This window comes from Patella vulgata, chromosome 2 (genome assembly GCF_932274485.2).
Source record: "Patella vulgata chromosome 2, xgPatVulg1.2, whole genome shotgun sequence".
Taxonomy (NCBI): Eukaryota; Metazoa; Mollusca; class Gastropoda; family Patellidae; genus Patella; species Patella vulgata.
The window spans coordinates 15,833,485-15,848,477 of NC_065880.2; the positions used below are offsets into that span (position 1 = coordinate 15,833,485).

The 14,993-nt window shown below is 35.8% G+C and overlaps 1 protein-coding gene, 1 long non-coding RNA gene and 2 other non-coding genes across 4 annotated transcripts; 1 reads left to right on the plus strand and 3 right to left on the minus strand.

Moving 5' to 3' along the window:
* The first annotated feature begins 1,666 nt into the window (after positions 1–1,666).
* On the plus strand, positions 1,667–3,469 carry LOC126810582 (uncharacterized). The gene is made up of 3 exons (XR_007675262.2): positions 1,667–1,777; positions 2,386–2,783; positions 3,026–3,469. It is a non-coding gene; the product is annotated as an uncharacterized LOC126810582 (long non-coding RNA).
* Positions 3,470–7,902: 4,433 nt separating this feature from the next.
* LOC126810695 (40S ribosomal protein S4) lies at positions 7,903–14,497 on the minus strand. Its single transcript, XM_050535890.2, has 7 exons — positions 14,420–14,497; positions 12,674–12,754; positions 12,122–12,302; positions 11,672–11,769; positions 9,620–9,791; positions 8,748–8,877; positions 7,903–8,085 (listed from the first exon to the last, which is right to left on the minus strand). Exons 1-7 carry the CDS (start codon positions 14,420–14,422, stop codon positions 7,950–7,952), a joined length of 801 nt encoding a protein of 266 aa, XP_050391847.1. The 5' UTR covers positions 14,423–14,497; the 3' UTR covers positions 7,903–7,949.
* Positions 8,564–8,693, minus strand: LOC126813708 (small nucleolar RNA SNORA16B/SNORA16A family). The gene has a single exon (XR_007677034.1). It is a non-coding gene; the product is annotated as a small nucleolar RNA SNORA16B/SNORA16A family (small nucleolar RNA).
* LOC126813707 (small nucleolar RNA SNORA16B/SNORA16A family) lies at positions 11,955–12,084 on the minus strand. The gene has a single exon (XR_007677033.1). It is a non-coding gene; the product is annotated as a small nucleolar RNA SNORA16B/SNORA16A family (small nucleolar RNA).
* Positions 14,498–14,993: the final 496 nt, after the last annotated feature.

The window sequence follows — 14,993 nt, forward strand, 5'->3', positions numbered from 1 at the left end:
ATTACCTCCCTTGTTTTCCTATCCTCCCCCCCCCCCATGGAATAGCTATCTTCAAACGTTTGAATTTTAAGTTGAAAATGATATTTTTGCCAATTTCTCAACTGGCAATAGTGAATTATACTATTATAGGATTAATAGGATTATTCTTTAACACGGTAGGACTGTTTATAGATACCATCTATTTTAAGGCTTTATTTTAATAAATTTTAAAAATATAACTCAAAAATATGAAATTGCAACTTTGAATCAGGGCCGTCAGAACAGCCCCCTCCCTCAGCCTGAGTTTGACTATATTATTATTATTTTTAGCCTGTTACTTAGTCTGTAAATATCATTATGCTTTGCGTTCCGGCGGGCTACGGACGTGTATTCAAAAGTACGGTAACGATGACAGCCTACAATAATGCTATCATATCTACACCGAAAGCAGAAGAAAGCAATTTAAAGTTTATTGATTACTCCGATATGTATTTAAAAACCAATCCATAAAAAAAGAACCGAACTGCTTCTATATGATTTTCAGCAATGACGTCTATCATTGGTTTTAAGCCCATAGGCATAGAGTTATCCCCCTTTCCACAATGGCAGCCCAGAAAAGAGCCTTAATGACTTACAAGTGCATTTTAGTAGAAAACGGAGATTCAACTCATACAGAAATAAGCTACTGCTGAAATAATGGGTTAAGGATGAAGGACATACAATACTACAATAGCAATATCGATATGTAGACTTATTCAAAGTCACGGTGGTTGTGGCTGGAGTCATTTTCCGTCTTCCCCAGCCGGTCCAGCAGAGCAGGACGTTAACGCCACCCTTATCCATTACAGGATATCTATGGTTAATCCCCCACCCCTATTTCATTTGTCCGTTTTCATTATCCCGGTTGGTGTAAAAATTTAGGATTTTTAACCGAATTTCATTGGGTCATGAACCATTATCGATGACATAATTCTTTCATACATTTAATGTTCAGCTAGCTGTCCCGTTAATTAAATTACACAGACACTGTAGTAAAACTAAAAGCCTACTGTTAAACTGGGTTAATCTGCTAGGTTACCGCAATCTAATTAAAATTAGTAACCTGAACAGTTGTTTGTGCCTTTTCTTACATGGGTTAGGGCAGTGGTTCTCAACCTTTTTTTTTGCCAACGGCACACTTTGGAAAACATAAAAAAATAGCGGCACATCTGGCTAAATATATGTATGTACCGGTATATGAAAAATATCTGAATTTTGCAAAATAAAAACATGATAAGTCAGACGGTATACAACCGTAGACAGAAACTAGTCATAGACACATAGAAAGACTGCAACTAAATAAAGAAAAACACGGCTATAAACACCAGTGAATACTCAATTGCGATTACGTAGGACTAATTTTTCGCATTTTCTTAGTGTGCCGTTCAAAATTTCGCGGCACACTTATTATTAGGAAGATCTTGGGGCACACTGGGTTGGAGGGGGCTTTTGATAATTATTACTAGGGTAGTACTATTTAATAATAATTATATTTTATTCTTTCCAGATAGAACTTTTATTCAAGCTTTCAAGACAGCGACTGCGCTGTCAATCATAAAAAGCAAGCCACCTGATACAACATTAACAACATTTGAATATGCTGAACAGATTTGTTTTAATTACAAAAAATCTCAATACTTCTGGAAAACAAAATATAAAAAGGCCGAAGAAGAGATACTAAATCTAAGACAACAGATAATTTTATCCAAAAATTCAGCTCACGCTGACGAGAATTTGATGCTTTCGTCGACTCTCAATGGTAATTTCAAATGGTGTTGGTGTCTGCATCCATGTATTTCGATCGTCACCTTTGCACAAATGCGTGTGCACGTATTCTTTGAAAATTATTTTCCAAGTCCCCGCGCATTGGACAACATATGGTATCAGAATGAAAGTTACATGTGCACATAAAATGTTTCTATGCATTAATTTATTTAAAAATGGAGAAACGATAATAAACAATCAATGCACACATCTTGTCAAAACTACAAACAGTGGTAACTAGGTTCAGAATAAAGTAATTTGAATGAAAATTTCAATATATTCATTTTGCATTATCTATTTTTTTTTTTAACTATTAGGGTCAGCTCTTTATCTAAATCTTACATAACGTATCTTTAATTTTTAAAGGCGTGTCACAGAGAAGGCCTACTCTTCCAATAATACGATAGGATTCTTTATTTGGTTATAATAAAGAACTATATAAATTCAAAATTTTCGATCGCATGTCGAGAATTCTCCACGTTCACGTTCAAACTGTTGCTGGTGGACATAAAAAAGAAGCACGACAATTAACCCTTGTATTTTGCAGACCCATGATGTAAAATTATTTATCTACTGATATTTATATGTTTTTTATCTTTACAGTACCCGATATTTCGGTACCAGCATATAGTGAGCCCCTGTTCCCGACACCACCGTTGTCGCATGAAAGCAAAGCTAATACAAAATCAGTTTTCTTCCACAATAATACAACGTTCCTTCAAAGTATTATACGAATAAGACAAAGTCTAAAAGACAACGACAAAGAAAATATTCAACGGACTACTAAAGAAACAATTATATCTAATTTACAAATTTTACAAGAAATGTTATTTAAAGATGATCTACATATATCCCAGCATAATTTGATGGAGAGTATGAAATGTGTGAAAGAATTGAGTAGTATATTTTATGGAACGGATTATAAAGAAATAAATACCAACATGTTAAATATTGTGGAAGGACTTGTTTCTAAACAACTCAAAGTAGATGGTTTAGATAAGGTATGCCGAGAGCACTATTTGAACAGAAATTTAGTCCTAAAGCCTTTATGTTTATACAAACTAATAGTATGATAATTAATCACTGACAGGGGTGTCAATAGCGCCAAAAATATTTAGAGGACTATATTTTCTAATTTTACACATTTACAAAAATTGAAATCACTCTTCCTAAGTGCATTATATGAGTTCTCGCAGGAACTCCGGTGAACACACGCTTACTTTTCTATGGTTTCTAATTTCAGGCTTCTACGGTCGCAAAAGAAAATATACAAAAGTTAATTATTATATTCGCGGATGGCAAATATCTCACCTATTGGGCATTTACCATAAATATATTGATGACTCATTGTGAACAGTTCTGTAATAAATTAAGAAAAGCACAAGGCCAATATCAAGCGCTTACCTGCATGGATTATGAAAATATTATTTATATAATTGAAAGCATTGTTATTGGTTTGAAGGGTAATAGTGAATTTCTGTGTAGTGCGGAGGGTAATAATTTATGTTCCAGCGTTCAAATACATGTTGACAAATCTCTGTTACATATCAGTGATAGATATCCTTTGGTAACCCACAGTTTGTGGAAAATTAGCGGGATTCTACAGAAGTATCTACAATAAACTATTTAATGGGCAGATAAATCAGATATTCTTACAACGAACTTCTAACCTGATGAACACAGAACAGTCACCAATATATTTTAGTGAATAAAAGTGGTTTAAAGACTTTTAGAAACGTGTTTTATCCTCGTCTCAAACCTATTTGAGGTATTAAATAGTCATCATATAGGGATAACCCTTATTCAATGAATATATTATTAAAGGAGTTATTAAACCATGTAAGCGTATTAGAGAGAATTATACCTGTAACGGTAAATCTCCTTGGGGTATATTCTATGCCCGGAATAATTTGAGGTCTGAAAGTCGGGGGCGGCTTTGGATAAATACAGGGGAATTTGGGGTTATTCTTCTGAAAGATTTTCTTTAAAGGGACTATCCCTTATTTGAACAGAGTCTCAAAAATAAAAGTCTGAGTATGTATGAAATTTAAATGCCAAAATATAGAGGAATGGTGTATTGACGTTATCTCAAAATTTCAGCTCAAAATATTGAGTCGTTTTGACATGACTGCCAAAACTGCTTATCCGGACACGTAACCCTTTTAAGATTTTGGGTCAATTTTTTCATTGGGTGACCATATAATTGATTCCCGTTCATTGAGAGATCTATACAGTGAATGACCCAAATGCTGTACTTGATAATGAAAGGTAAATTTCACCTACACATTATTTTTATACAAAAAATGTCTGGTTTTATCCAGACACCGCATAATACAGCTTGGGACACCGGTCTCCATTTCCCGATGAAGACTGACGGGTTTCAGTTATTTGAAAACTTATCACAAATATTGAGTTACTTGCTCGGCCCTTAGGTAGAGGATTTTAAGGGATTTTAAAACAAAATTAAACAGTTTTATTCTCCAAAAAATTATCAGGATTAGCCCTTTAAACCTGTAACAGGTTATTCTTCCAGGGTAGGGTTTTTTTTTTCCATGAGTAAACATGATCTAAGGTTTTTTCTTATGGTAGGGTGACCCACCATAAATATATATCTCCATATATCTCGACAATTACGCCACAATATTTATATATATGCCAAGCCTCAAATCAGTTCCACACAATTATAGTCACTAAAAAAACGATCATGTTGTACTTAATAAGCTATGCCCATTAATCATGTATAAATAATTGACTGAAAACTGGTTCCAAGAGTCGTCCATGAGATCCAGACACTTTTGAGTAAAAGATAGGTTACGTGCCCTTGTTTTGAAATTAGTCTCGCTTAACCAGCCTATCGACCATTCTACGTCTGATTGACAGGTCGGGATAATCAAGACTACTTTTTTACGAAACATAACAGAAAGCTAGAACAAGAAATTGAATTTAGAAATAAGCACGTTAGGTAGCTCAACAATCGTTTTAAGAAGCTTGTAAAAGTAAAATGAAACTACTGCTAGTATCATGTTCCTGTCTAACCCGAGTGATTCAGAGATATTATTTGTACTAAACCAAAAGATGCCGCTCTTAACGGTACAGTTAATGATAAAGCGATTTCAAAAATGAAACGAACGTAATTTCTAAATCTGCTGTAATAACCAAGAAGCTTAATTTTACTGCTATTCAAAATCGTCAACAATAAATTTTTTATGGCTGTAATAGTTGATAGATTTGTAGAGAATTGCACGTGCCATGGCTATTTATAGTATCATACTGTCAGAAAGTTGGTCTCGGCACGGCGAATGTGCACGCTTCAGTGGTAGTCTCGAACTATCAGCGGTGGACTGTATTTCTGTGAGTACATTTTGCGTACATGTAAACACAGACGGTTTATAAGCAAGATAAAGTCCTCGACTTCGGTTATGCTGGGGAAGAAAGACTTGAAAAAAACCCTCGAAAGGCAAACCTAGGCCTCGGTTTTTCTTTTTCTCAGGTTATTTTCTTCAATCTTTTCCTTAGTGCTTTATCCTACGCATATCGATTCAATCTTGCCTCACAAGGATGGGTGGAAAAACCAAAGGTCCAGTGTATACATTGGCGTGCACGTAAAAGAACCCATGAAGTTTGGAATTTTAAGAGTAGGCCGTAGCGCTACTGCCAGTCAGAGGGGTCAAAACCAAAAGTATGACACAGATGTAAGTAGCGCGTGTGTCCTCCAAGAGCTCTTACGTACGCTGTGCAGCGACGTCGTATGGAATTTACCAATGTTTGAAAGAAGGCCTGGGGAAAATTGTTCCATTCTTGGACAAGAGCAGCTTCTAAAGCAGCAATGGTGTGCATCTGTGGTCTCCGATACAGACGGCGTCCAATCTCATCCCAGACATGTTCTATCGGTGCCATATCCGGAGACATGGCTGGCCAGTAGTCCAAGACATTGATGTTGTTAGCAGCCAGGTTGTCCATACTAAAACGGGCGGTATGCGGACGTGCATTATCCTGTTGGAAGTGCTGAAGTTGTGGGTGCGCTCGAAACATCGGAACAATTGGTTGCAAGACATCATCACGGTAGGCTACAGCATTAACGCGACCCATGCAAATGTGTAGGGCGGTCCGGTGATGAAATGTGAAGCCTCCCCACACCATTACACTTCCCCCACCCATCGATTCGTTTCAAAGACGCAGCAGTCTGCAAGACGTTCCCCAAAACGTCTCCACACACGTTGACAGCAATCAGCGTTATAAAGATGAAAGCGACTCGCATCATTGAAGAGCACACTTTGCCAGTCTACTCTTCTCCATGTCTGGTGTCCTTGAGCCCATATCAAACGCCGCTGACGGTGATGATCCCTGAGGATAGCGCCAACATAAGGTCGTCGTGCACGGATTTCTACTTCTCTTAGACGACGTCTTACGGTGTTGACACTTACTGGTCCTTGTCTTCCGACGACTGCTGCACCTGTTCGAGTCGCTGGGCGGAATCTGTCACGCATGTAGCGGTCGTGAGCCTGGGTTGTAACGCGTTGTGGACCAGGACGTTGACGGTCACGTGTTGATCCAGTAACTCGAACACGTTCCACCAACCTTACAATAGTGGACTGATGACAATTGTAGTGTCTGGCAATAGCACGTGTAGACATGCCAGCCCTGGACATTCCCATGGCTTCATTCCGTTATTTTCAGTAAGTCTCGGCATCTCTAGCTCTATTCCTTCACACGTCCAACAACAAATTACGACCTATTGACGTTTCAGTTCATGTACTGCACATTAAGCTGAAAACATGCTTTTACAGGGCTCAGACACAATGCACACGGGCCGATATTTTTTGCGTTTGGGAACATTGTGTGAAACAATAGTTCATAGTATTGCATATTATACATACAAAACCACCTAGTAATAAAATATTTGGGAAAAAAAGTGATGCGTTTTCCATGGCGCTCAGTATATATAGACTGAGATCGATGACCCCAATGCTTCAAGCCAAATATGAAAAAGATTACGGCAATTCAAACCTATAGCCTTTATCGCGTTCACAATGTTTTTTAGGAAACGGACCGGAAATTCACAGAACGCCGAATATCGATTGGGTTGAATATCCTCTCAGGATACCAATGCTTTCCATCAAATTAGAAATATCCGTTAAAAACTATAGCCTATATCGCGTTCGCAAGGTTTTCGTCGGGGGGGGGGGGGTAAATCCGGAACGGAGGGTCATGGTACACTGGATTTCATTAGGGTTAGTCCTCACCAAATTTTGAGAAAATGCACCTAAAACTAGTGTCTATAGCGGTCACAGTTTTTGACAAGGGAGGGGGGGGGAGTGTTAAATCTGAAACGGCAAGTGTCGCAGAATGCGGACTATCGATAGGGTTGTCTTCGCAGGACCCCAATGCTTCAAACTTTATTTGATAAAAAATTGTTGAACTAGGCAATATCGAACTCGCAAGGTTTTCGGCAAAAGGGGGGGGGGGGTACCTTCTGGAAAGTTGATAGGGTTAATTGTTTCGATTGTCAAGTACCGTTCTACGATAATAAACAATATACTCTTCATTTTGCATCCTCTATTTTAGAACAATTATATAAGAATGACCAGCTTTTTTATCTAAATCTTACATATCTATCTCTAAGGGAAAAACAATGTTCAATTTTAATTCAATAATAGGCTTGCGTGTAAGGGTCTTTTGACAGTGGGAGGAAACCGGAGTGCCTGGAGAAAAACACACGATGTTTGACAGACAATCTCAGGCAGTGATTCTCAACCAGTTTACCACGCGAGATCTTCCTAAGTGTGCCGCGAACGGCACACTACGAAAATGCGAAAAACCACTTGATCCGAAATGAGTATTCACTGGTGTCTACTGGTACGTTCATAGCTGTGTGTTTCTTTATTTAGTTTGAGTCATTCTATGTTTCTATGACCAGTCCGAGTCTACGGTTATATGCCGTCTATGACATTTTTATTTTGCAAAATTCAGATATTTCATATATATTTAGCCAACTATTTTTCATGTGTTCCAGGGTGTGCCCTTGCCCAAAAAAGGTCGAGAACCACTGATATATGGGAAGACATCAATACAGGCATAAAAAATCAGTGCGCAGTTCCAGTTCAATGAAAAGACAACATATAGCATAATTTCTTTTATTACTGATTTTCTTTTTTACATCTTGCAGTTTATGATGTAGCAGCAGCGGCAGCTGCAAGAATTCTTTTATCTCTTTCTTCAGTAATTGATAATTTGATACCTTTACCCTTAGGTAAGGAAATCCATGGTTTACTGCCTTTACCAACTACAAATACATAGTTCATTCTGAAAAATAAAATACATAAATATAATTTAGCTGCAAGGATCGTCACTCAACATTTGTCTAATAAACTATTGCCGTGATATAACAGTCTCTACAAAACAACTGACAGTGATATAACAGTCTATACAAAACAACTGACAAAGGGAAATATTTTAATTGAAATGTTTTACCATGTAGTTTGAAGTTCGAACTTTCAACATAGTGACTTGGGAATATTGTATTGAACCAGTGTTGGTGACATGGGCTGTTGATCAACAATACAAAATGTCGAAGTGCAAATATTTCTTTATCAAAAAACATTTTGATTAAAATTTTTATGAAAATATCTGGACAATATTGATTGTATTTTTGTGTCACACTTATATATAGCGACACCATGACCCAATTCCATGCTACCAGTACTAGATTTGTCTTCCATTGTAAGGTCTACAATTGCTTCAGTAAATACCAAGCAAACCTAGATTTGTAACCTACTTTTTCTACTGTACTGACATTTGGTAATGCTATAAAGTTAGAAAACTAAACAGCGACCGTCTGAAAGATTTTCTATTGGCTTACTTTTGACCACTCAAAGTCAAGTAGACAATAAGTGACTTCGATAAAGCCTAAAATGGGCTAACAAATTTAGACATTTTTCTAATGTAAATTGTATTCAATACTCTACCTTGTAGCAAAGGTATGTCCTTGAGAATCTTTAATGTGTACAATATCAAAAGAACCCGGATGACGTTCTTTAGATTGAATTGTTCCAACTCTTCCCAAGTTATGACCTCCAGTTAACATACAAACATTGCCTGTGAAAAACAAAAATTATAAACGTCTTGTTTCCAATAAGCAATATCATTTAGTTTAAACATAAGGACAAGTAAAAAAAATATGCCCAAAACATTCGTCATCCAAGTAGATCACAATGATTGTCATAATTACACGATTTTTTTATACTAAAGCAGTGTGCTATGAAGGAAACTTAGCCTGGAGAGCGTCACTATGGGCTTCTCTTGTATCAAATTCCAACTGTCAAGGGATCTTTTACCTCCACGTCAATGTGTACACAGGACCTTGGCTTTTTTCCCATCTGAACAACTAAACATCTGTTCTTGTCAGGCCCTCTGTCCTACATCACTGACAAAGGGGGGGGGGGGGCCACGCCAGAAAATCTGGATGAACTTTCTCGCCCAATGTAGGGATCGAACACCTGACCCTCCAGGTTAGCGAGCCAGCGTCTTCCCACTTAGCCAACGTGTCCCATTATACTAAAGCATTTATAAGATGATAAACCATGATTCAAGGTTAACCCATCTCATTATTTTACAATTCATTAAAATTTGACAAGCCACTTCTTTCCAACAAAACTATCAATAATCCATTTACATATATTTTAACCTGCTTAAGAGTGTAAAGGTGTGAAAAATAAGATATCCGCCAAAAAATGCAATTGATGACCACTGATTTTAATCTATATTTTATCAAGATTAATTTTGTTGAAAATTTGCAGTTTAAGTACATCCAATTAATTTCCTTTGATCTTCAACTTACCAGCTTCAAACTTAATATAATCCTTAATTTTTCCGGTTTCAATGTCAACCATAACCGAGTCATTTACTTTTATTGATGGGTCAGGATAGCGGATTGTTCTCCCGTCATGAGTAACTAAATATGGTATGGCCTTTTGTCCCAATTGTTGCTTCTTGACACGACATAACTTATACTGTAACAAATTAGAAAGATAGGTTGCCAGGCAACGAAACATACGCCCACAGCAGCTATATCGTCCGGGCAGTCAACAAGAGTTGTCGCATATTTTTACTTTTTTCGGTAATGAAACATTTATAATACATTAAAATCTGATTAAGAGTAACAACTCGTTAAGTAATTATCAGAAAACCATTAGAATTTGTTTGGTTTTTATAAAGTTCTGTCCCATGCTAATGTTTAGTATACAAAACTTTTAACATCATGGATTTAGCTGTTCAAGTCATAAAGATTCATTGAAAATCAATATACTTGTTCGTCTCAAGACCTTAAACTCTGTGTACCAATCTGAAGTCAATCGGATGATAACTTTAGCCTCTAGAGCGTCCACAAGATTTTTCAAAGTGATCAAGGGCCATAACTCTGGCAGTAATTATCCGAAATCGTTGAAAATCAATGATTCTTCATCTCATGACCTCAAACACTGTGTATAAATTTAAAGTCAATCGTCTACAGCGTCCACAAGATTTTTCAAAGTGATCAAGGGCCATAACTCTGGCAGTAATTATCGGAAATCGCTGAAAATTAATAGGCTTCTTTGTCTCATGACCTTAAACACTGTGCATAAATTTAAAGTCAATCGGATATTAACTTTAGCCTCTAGAGCGTCCACAAGATTTTTCAAAGTGATCAAGGGCCATAACTCTGGCAGTAATTATTGGAAATCGCTGAAAATTAATAGGCTTCCTTGTCTCATGACCTTAAACACTGTGCATAAATTTAAAGTCTATCGGATATTATCTTTAGCCTCTAAAGCGTCCACAAGATTATTCAAAGTGATCAAGGGCCATAACTCTGGCAGTATTTATTGGAAATCACTGAAAATCAATAGGCTTCTTCATCTCATGGCCTTAAACACTGTGTATAAATTTGAAGTCAATCGGATATTAACTTTGACCTCTAGAGCGTCTACAAGATTTTTTGAAGTGATCAAGGCCCAGAACTCTGGCAGGAATTATCGGAAATCAGTGAAAATCAATAGGCTTCTTTGTCTCATGACCTTTAACACTGTGTATAAATTTGAAGTCAATCGGATATTAACTTTGACCTCTAGAGTCTCCACAAGATTTTTTGAAGTGATGAAGGGCCATAACTCTGGCAGTAATTATCGGAAATCGCTGAAAATCAAGAGGCTTCTTCGTCTCATGACCTTAAACACTGTGTATAAATTTAAAGTCAATCGGATATTAACCTTAGCCTCTAGAGCGTCCACAAGCAATTGTGGACGCCGGACCGGAGCGACGACAATATACGACCACATTTTAATGTGGGCGTATAAAAAGATTAATTGCATGTTCTTTAAGGCAAATAGAACTATAATGACTTGATACAGAACCAAACTAGAAATACTAAACACTAAGGATTTAAACAGGTAGTCAAGATTCAGTTACACATGTGCTAAAAATTGCTAATCGATTTTAGTTTTTATAATCTGTTTTATTTCATATCTTTAACAGTAAATCACAATTTCATAAAAAAAAAAAAAATTACTTTTTTTTATAAATTCCAGCTTTAATTTTTGTTTAAATATTTTAAAAAAGAAAAAAAAAAATCAAGAACTTTCACAAAAGGGTTTAAATATTATTGAACACATTAAGGCAGGCAATAGTATTATTTTGGTTACTAATTTGACACGTTTACAGAATTTATATCATTTGTGGCAAGGAATTTTTGTTCAAACTGAGTTTCTGTAACGGGTAATACATGTATGATAGATATCACATGCATTAGAAATCAGGATGTCATTTAGTTAAGATTTATTTTTCTTAGCTTTATATATAAATTAATGTAAAATATTACTATTAGGCTCACATTTACACAAAATATACAACTTACTTTGGCTTCCTCTGGTTTAATACGATGAACAACAAATCTCCCTTTTACATCATACAAAATACGGAAGTGTTCACTTGTCTTATTGATGGTGATTACATCTATTCAAAAAAAAAAATAATCATGGTTACAAAAATTACTTCTTTATTTTCACAAAATATAAGATCTTATTCTCTGGATACTAAATTCAACATACAACCACACGAGTAATTTTGTTGCATTTATGATTTTAACAAATCGGATTCAGTCATGTAATGATAGACAATTATAATAACACAATTTTTTCTACTGTACTGACATTTGGTAATGCTATAAAGTTAGAAAACTAAACAGCGACCGTCTGAAAGATTTTCTTTTGGCTTACTTTTGACCACTCTAAGTCAGGTAGACAAGAAGTGACTTCGATAAAGCCTTAAATTTGATGTTGAATTCAGTATAGAACAATCAACTTACCCATAAATCCAGTTGGAAAGGTTTTATCTGTTCTTACTTTACCATCTACTCGAATCAACCTTTGCATACATATTTTCTTGACTTCCTCATAATTTAGGGCGTACTTAAGACGATTACGTAACAAGATACACATTGGTAAACTTTCACGCAATTTGTGTGGACCGGGAGTAGGTCTTGGTGCCTGTAAATAGATTTTAGTAAATGATGGGTCATTTTCTGAATCTATCCATTTTTTATTAACCTTACACATGTGCAATACAGGTAATTATGCTTTTGTGTTGCCTTGAGTTGTGATATTAAGAAAACATTGTCACATTCGGACTGCTTTTTTTACAATGTACATAATTTTTATGATCCTACATGAAATATTTTTTTTCTAGTAGACCTATCTCTGCTGAAAATGCAAAATCTGTAGGACTTTGTTCTATTAAATCTAACCAATGTCACGTTTCCTTTCCCCCACATTTCATACTCACTTTTTCTTTAACGAAAACTTCTAAAAGTCTTTCAAAAGGCACAATTGAAAATGTACGAAACGCAAAATATACTTACAAAGACACCACCTAGTTTGTCCAACATCCATGATTTAGGTGCAGTAATGCGCTTCAGATGTTTACGAGCCCCTCGATAACCCTGAAAAAGAATTTGTAAGAATAAAGTATGGTGGGTTCAATTAATCAAATATGTAATAATGCGGAAAGTTGGGGGCAATAATATGCACTGCAAATGAATGAGGTTTAACAAATTAACACTGTCACATGTGGTTAGTTTGTGCTTATATGAAATCCTATGATGTATGAACGGCTGGGCTAGTGACATATGATGGACTGGGTCTAGACTTGAAAAATACTGATGGTTATTCTCGACCCACAACAGGTTCTAACTGAGCTACAATAAACTTTGTTTAGTGCTACAATTGATACAGTACAAGAGACCTCGCACGCGTACAAATAGGTATCACAAATAGTGAACACTAAACCACTAAAATAGTCACCGAATTGTTTTTCTTTGTGGTAATGCATTCTACATTTTCGAAGCAATATCTCTTGTAATGTACAAGTCGCCATGAAATCACTCCGGTGAAATCTCGCATGTGTTAACTCCGCTCATCGCTTCATTTATAAGGCAGTGTTACTATGCTTTTTTTCCTATTAAACTAATTAAAGCCATACATGGAAATTGACATCATCACGCGAGACGAGTGTGCATGCTATTTCTGGCTGGGTGGACATTTTAAGTTGGATAGGAGAGAAATTTTGTGTAGCAGTTGGGTTTCATCAAATCATAAGTCATAAGGCGTTTTTATCGACCACTGATAAGCCAAAGTGATTTGCATTCAATCAAATTTTCATCTTTAATGTCCATCTAATTCAAATTGGTTACCCTAATCAACGAATTTATCGACACCGATTTCCGAAGCGATTACATCAAATCGCCAAATCACTTCAGGTTGCGATTTGACGATTTAATCGGGTGATCATGTGTTTTTTTCAACTGTGTCCAGCCACAACAATTGTTTACAGCTAATCGGAGCATTTAACGAACTCGCCAAGTACTTTGAAATCGACTATACTGTCACATGACATCTCCACTAAATTGAAATCGATTTGGCAAGTCGATAAAAAAGCCTTTTTAATTATGCGGTAAGGCTTTCAATGGGAATTGATTTATTATATGTTAAACTATATGCTGTAGTTTTGGATCAGTTTATGTTGAAATTAAGGAAGCTATAGGCCAGTATGAGTACAGTTTTTATAGTCATTTGACTAAAAAAAAACTTGCTCAAAGAAACTGCTAAGACATCAGTAGTGGAACCATTTCTAGTTCTAACCCAGGTTTGTTCCAGTGACCTGAACTGTAGACCTAACAATGTGAATGTCGTAAGGATATCATTATTTTATCGTGGATTTAGGCCCATTCATTCCATATTGTCAACGACTCAATGTCAACAAAATGACGATATCAACAAACAACATTTTACAATATTAATCTTTATATTCGACTTGGTTTAAAAACAGCTTAGGTGGAATTTAGTCAGTTTTTATTTGTTTAAATGTTTTCAGATCATTTGAGGTTCAAGTAGCAATCAAAGTTTTGGAACGAAAATCCAAACTCTCCGCGACACGTGAGATGAAAGTACAGTTTATCGACAACAATTCTAATCGAAAGACATAAATACACTTAGTGCGTCTTGAAAAGATGTTTTTTGTCATAGTAATTTCACTTTATTGGTATTTTTAGAGGATTAAATGCAGCTGATTATGTAGATTTATTACGATATTTTGTGAGATGTCTTACCATCTTGGATGGCTATCGGTAAAAAGGCCTTCCCAGCGTTCAATATTTTCTGACTTCCGTTTCCGTTATAGAAATTGGACCAGAAAACATAGAAAATTGCACGACGATGTCGGCCCACTGTTCTGTGCCGTTCTGAACAATGTATTTGTATACACGACTTCGTGGGCGTGACCGTTCGCTACCTTTTATAAAAAATTAATCTCAAAATTAAATTTAGTTAGTATACTACTCTGGCTTTAATAAATTGAATTATGGCTGAATGGCATTATGTTCAATTTTGATTATCTTTTATCGAACAATTATAGCAAGAACGGCCAACGCTTTAAAAAGTGTCACAATGATCAACAGATTCGCTAGTCGCTACACAGTACAATATCGATAAGGATGACATAAATGCGACTTAATGAACCCCAAATATTTTTTTTTCCTCCGACAAATTAAAATTCTAAAACCTTTTTTTTTTTTTTTTTTATGTATTATTAGAAAAATAAATAATGACGTTTGAAGTATAGGTTAAGCTAGAGCTATATTTACAAATATATTTTAGGTTAAGCCATATTTACAATTTTTATAT